Source organism: Mandrillus leucophaeus, unplaced genomic scaffold (genome assembly GCF_000951045.1).
Source record: "Mandrillus leucophaeus isolate KB7577 unplaced genomic scaffold, Mleu.le_1.0 Scaffold747, whole genome shotgun sequence".
Classification (NCBI taxonomy): Eukaryota; Metazoa; Chordata; class Mammalia; order Primates; family Cercopithecidae; genus Mandrillus; species Mandrillus leucophaeus.
Window position 1 is genome coordinate 959,171 of NW_012108108.1, and position 6,056 is coordinate 965,226.

Genomic DNA, 6,056 nt, shown 5'->3' on the forward strand with positions numbered 1-6,056 from the left:
CTAATTCTGATATGGGTGACTTGCCTGTGTTACCTGGGGTTGTTAGTTTTACAGAACTGTTTGTTCTGAGTTGCCCAGATAGGAGGGATTATCTTAAGAATGACGTTGATATAGCCGTTTTGGTTAGTGCATCTTCAATTATCTGAAAGCGGGAGACTAGAACCTCTATCAGGTAACCAACAAATATTTATTGAGCATATACTATGTACTCAAAAACTAAGCTTTTGTGAGAGCGGGAACCTTGCTTTATCTTTTGTTCACTGCTAAACTTTCTTGAACAGTGTCTGGGTGCTCAAAAAATACTTATTGGTGAACACAGAACTTATACATGGCCATGGGAGATGGTTTCCAGTATCTCCAACTGGTAACATGATTTTAAATGCTGGGGATAAAAACTACCAGATGAACATTCCTGAAAATTTTCCAGTACCAGCAACAAAAGCAGCAATAGATGGGATAGACTGGACTTATTAAAAGGTATATATATTTTTCTTTTACAAATAAAATACAACAGGACTAATTTGGAAATGTTAGGCATGGGTACCTAGAATTTAAATTTATTTTTTTATTAAAATTCATTTTGTGGATACTTGCATAACATACCTTATTCTTACATCCTCCTTTTTTTTTTTTTTCTGTTTACAGACAAGATCTCACTCTATCATCCAGGCTGGAGTGCAGTGGGGCAATCACAGGTCACTGCAGCTTCGACCTCCTGGGCTCAAGCATTTCTCCCACCTCACCCTCCCAAGTAGCTGGAACTACAGGTGTATGCCACCACACATGGCTAATTTTTGTAATTTTGTGTAGAGATGGGGTTTTGCCATGTTGTCCAGGCTGCTCTCCAACTCCTGGCCTCAAGCAATCTGCCTGTCTTGGCCTCCCAAAGTGCTGGGATTACAGAAGTGAGCCACCATGCCCTGCAACATCCTCCTTTTTTGAAACACAGTCAGGCTTGCAGAGACACAGCAAATTTCTTTTTTGTCACACTTGTTAGGAATGTAGATGCAGAGAACAAACCAAAATTACTTAAAAATGAATTCAAAATTGAGGTTGTACGTGTGTGGGAAGAGGGCAGAGACAAGTTTTACCTTGCCTCTGTTGATCAATTTCACAGCATAATGTTCAAATCTCCCATTCATTCTTTTCTGTGTAAGCATGGAACACGACATTTTCACAATAAGAAAATTATTTTAGAAATAATTAAATATAAGGGGCCTACAAGCAAAAAGTACTGAGATTATGTATTAAATTTCAGAGGCATCCAGAAAGGAACTTTAGATTATTAGCTATATTTATTTATTTATTTTTTGAGATAGAGTCTCTCTCTGTCACCCAGGCTGGAGTGTAATGGCATAATCTCAGCTCACTGCAACCTCCGCCTTCCAGGTTCAAGCGATTCTCCTGCCTCAGCCTCCCAAGTAGTTGGGACTACAGGCGCACAACATGACACCTGGTTAATTTTTGTATTTTTAGTAGAAATGAGGTTTCACCATGTTAGTCAGGCTGGTCTTGAACCCCTGACCTCAGGTGACCCGCCTGCCTTGGCCTCCCAAAGTGCTGGGATTACAAGCATGAGCCACCGTGCCCAGCTTAGCTATATTTATAAACAAGTAAGATTTTAATATGAGTAAGAAAATGGAATGTAAATATATTGGACATGGATAAAAATGCACAGAAATTATGTACGCATAAGGAAAAAATTTGTGGTGATAAAAGTATGGATTATCATTGGAGGACAGAAATAAGAATTATTAAAATTTCCTTTTTTCATCTTGTCGTTTGCTAAATATAGAAATTTTCTATAATGAACACATATTACTTTTATAACCAAGAAAACACAGATAAAAATACACATATAGCATCAGATTACAATTTTATATCGTATCATAAATTTTCACTTACGTTTAAACTTCTTCAGGCCCTCCATTATTGACTTAACATTAATCTTTCCATTTCCTGTAAAACATTTTGGTTTAGATACAGAGGCAGTCACATAAAAATTCATAAAAGTTGTGAAATTATTAAAAACAACATAGTAGGCTGAAATTCTTCCATGAGTTAGAAGAACTAGAGACATTGGTTTGCTTTGGAATTTGGATTCATTTTTCTGTCAGGTGAATATGATGGAAAAAAAAGACGAACTTATGTTTTGGCTCTGTCTGGCTCTGTCCTTCAGGCTGGAGTGCAGTGGCGTGATTATGGCTCATTGCAACCTTGACCTCCCTGGCTCTAGCGATCCTCCCACCTCAGCCTCCCGAGCAGCTGGGACTGCAGGTGTGTGCCACCACACCCAGCTCATTAAACATTTTTTTTTTTTTTTTGTAGAGATGGGGGTCTCCCTATGTTGCCCAGGCTGGTCTTGAACTCCTGGACTCAAGTGATCGTCACACCTTGGCCTCCCAAAGTGTTGGGATAACAGGTGTGAGCCACCGTGCCTGGCAAGGATGAGTCTTTGAAAGAGACATCTATTTCTACTTTTTTTTTTTTTTTTGAGGCAGGGTCTCACTCTGTCACCCAGGCTGGAGTGCAGTGGCATGATCTTGGCTCAGTGCAACCTCTGCCTCCTGGGTTAAAGTGATTCTCATGCCTCAGACTCCCAAGTAGCTGGGATCACAGGCATGTGCCATCATGCCCAGCTAATTTTTTTATTTTTAGTGAGATGGGGTTTTACCACGTTGGCCAGGCTGATCTCAAACTCCTGGTCTCAAGCAATCCACCCACTTCAGCCTCCCAAAGTTCTGGGATACAGTTGAGCCACTGTGCCTGGCCCTATCTCTACTTTTTAAAAAGCAGTTCATCTTTTCTGTGCTTTTGAAAATTGTATTAATCAAAGGGACAAAAGTAAGAAGGAACAAGGTATTTTGAGGGAACTGTGGGTAGTTCAGTTGGTTTGGAGCATGACATGTTGGAAGTAGTAGAGGAGAGAGCTGAGAAGTACATGGGGGCTATGTTGCAGTGGGTTTTGTTTGGACTTTTTTGGGAACATAGCAAGGAGTCATGAAGGCTTTTGATCACTGTTATGTAAAGATTGATCTGAAGGCAATCTGCCTTTTTAGAAGCAGGATACAGAGAGATAAATGAAACTGAATATGTTGGCAAGGAATTATTTAAGAAGTAATTTTTGAAGAGAGACTAGAGGAGGTCAAGAGTAGTGGATTTAGAAGGGTTGTAAAGAATCTTTTCAACTGGCCGGGCGCGGTAGCTCATGCCTGTAATTCCAGCACTTTGGGAGGCTGAGGCAGGTGTATCACTTGAGCCCAGGAGTTGGAGACCAGCCTGGGCAACATGGTGGTACCCTGTCTCTACAAAAAATACAAAAATTAGGTGGGCGTGGTGTTGTGTGCCTGTAGTCTCAGCTTCTTGGGAGGCTGAGGTAGGAGGACATCTTGAACCCAGGAGACAGAGGTTGCAAGGTTGAGCCCAGGAGCTGATATCATGCCACTGCACTTCAGCCTGGGTGACAGAGCCAGACCCTGTCCCAAAAACAAAAAGCAAAATCTCTTCAACTGAAGAGAAGAGAGGAAGAAGACATAGGCTAAAAGGAAGAAATGAAAACCTAGAGAGAACAGAACATGGAGATATGTTTGCAATGGATAGGTTCAAATTTATTGCTATAAAACCATGATTTGAGAAACCTAATGATTCAGTGTCTCATCTCCTACTTTCAGATGGGCTTCATAGAGAAAATGAAGTATGTCTCCTTTCTTCATCCTTGTATTCCTAGTACCTAGTATAGGGCCTGACATATTCAGTGACCAATAAGTATTTGCTGGTTGAACAAATCAATATACTCTTTTAAATTCAAGGCCAGAGCTGAATAGAAACTCTCTGACAACATCACTGAAGCATTATAGTAAGAAATGCTATCCTCTGATGCACTTAGAACATCTTTTTTTTGGGGTATCAGAACAAAAAAGAAGTGGTAGAAATAAAAAAGTATTTATATAGCACAAGGGCCAGTGAGTAAGCCATGTAAATAGACTCAATAAACAATAATAAAATTTCAATAAACAAATCAACCAACCCCAAATTCCCCTTCCTTCCCCTGTGTATCTCTTCCTAATACTCATTTTTGTTTTCTAGTTTTACTTGCTGTAATATTTTTCCTTATTTTTCAGGATGGAATCATACCCTCAGGCACAACTTAGCATATTGGTTGTATTTGTGATTTAAGAAACGAAAGTCAGGCACAATCTTTTTTTTTTGGAGACGGAGTCTTACTCTGTCACTAGGCTGGAGTGCACAGGTGCGATCTTGGCTCACTGCAACCTCCACCTCCCGGGTTCAAGAGAGTCTCCTGCCTCAGCCTCCTGAGTAGCTGGGATTACAGGCATATGCCACCATGCCCGGCTAATTTTTTAATTTTTAGTAGAGACGGGGTTTCACCATGTTGGTCAGGCTGGTCTCGAACTCCTGACCTCAGGTGATCTACCCGCCTCAGCCTCCCAAAGTGCTGGGATTACAGGCGTAAGCCACCACGCCCAGCAAGTCAGGCACAATCTTAACATATCATGTCTTTTCTTCATGGCGTGACGATCACTTGATAGGTCTTTGATAGGCAAAAGGTGGCTTGTGCACCAGCATCGTTGGCATCATCTGAGAGTTTGTTAGAAATGCAGAATCTCAGGCTCTACCCTATTCTTGAATGGAAATCTTCTTTTCTTCTTCTTTTTTTCTTTTTTTAAGGAGACAGGGTCTTGCCCTGTTGCCCAGGCTGGAATGCAGTGATGCAATCATAGCTCATTGCAATCTCGAACTCCTGGGCTCAAGTGATTGTTCTGCCTCAGCCTCCCAATTAGCTAGGACTATAGGCATGTGCCATCACACCTGGCTAATTTTTAAATTTTTTTTTGTAGAGACAGGGTTTCAGTCTGTTGTCCAGACTGATATTGAGCTTTTGGCCTCAAGAGATCCTCCTGCCTCAGCCTTCCAAAGCACTGGAAGTATAGGTGTGAGCCACCATGTCTGGCCCCCAAATCTGCATTTTAACAAGATGACCAAGTGATTCATATGCACATTTAAGTTTGGGAAGCTATGTTCTAGGTGTTACAAAGATAAGGATAATTTCTGAGGATGTTATGTACAGGACAACAAAAATACACTTCTTTTTGTTTTTTTTTTGAGATGGAGTTTTGCTCTTGTTGCTCAGGCTGGAGTGCAATGGCACAATCTCAGCTGACTGCAACCTCCCATCCTGGGTTCAAGCAATTCTCTTGCCTCAACCTCCTGAGTAGCCGGGATTACAGATGCCTGCCACCACACCCAGTTAATTTTTTGTATTTTTAGTAGAGATGAGGTTTCACTGTATTGGTCAGGCTGGTCTCGAACTCCTGACCTGAGGTGATCCACATGCCTCGGCTTCTCAAAGTGCTGGGATGACAGGTGTGAGTCATCATGCCCAGCCCAAAAATACACTTCTAAAAGGGCAACGTAATTATAAAACAAACACCTCACCATTAAATTTCAAATGAGGCATCAATTCCTTCATTTCTTCTTCCGTGAGCTCAATCCCTTCGCTTACTAGAAAGTTGTCTAAGTTCTGGACATCAATCACCTCACCTTAGAAAGGGTGAGAAATGAATTGTAGAAATATTACAGAATTATTTGCAAAGGACAAAGAACACTATCTGTGCTTATATACATTATCATTCAGAATACAAGAGTCAGAAACAAAAATCTTTAATTCTGATTGAAAGAATCAGAAAGTGGCTACGAAGAAGAAAGTAACCAGGGGTTAGGAATTGACTGGTGGGTTGTTGCAAAATCCACAACAAATTAAAATACATATAGAGACTTAGTTTTATGTAACAACATTACAGATTAATGTAACAGGGGAAAGATAGAATTCCATCACTCTAACACAGGAACCATTTTTAGTTTTTGACATTCCATTTTGGTCTTGGCAATAAGACTGTACTTTTACAATGTGGAAATCTAATTATGTACAATTCCATATTTTGCTTTTCCAACCTAAAATTATTCCTTCATAAACATGTTTCCAAGTTGCCATATAATCTTTACAGTTAGCATTTTAACATGTTATCCCATTAAAC

The 6,056-nt window shown here is 40.4% G+C and overlaps 1 protein-coding gene across 1 annotated transcript in view; it reads right to left on the reverse strand.

Annotated features, from left to right (window-relative positions):
• EFCAB3 (EF-hand calcium binding domain 3) overlaps window positions 1-5,562 on the reverse strand; it is a 49,894-nt gene extending 44,332 nt beyond the window's left edge. The window contains exons 1-2 of the mRNA XM_011966128.1: window positions 5,458-5,562; window positions 1,906-1,959 (exon numbers count right to left, since the gene is read on the reverse strand). Of these exons, the coding sequence (XP_011821518.1) occupies window positions 1,906-1,959; window positions 5,458-5,491 (88 nt within the window). The 5' untranslated portion in view covers window positions 5,492-5,562. The remainder of the gene's footprint in view (window positions 1-1,905; window positions 1,960-5,457) is intronic.
• Window positions 5,563-6,056: the final 494 nt, after the last annotated feature.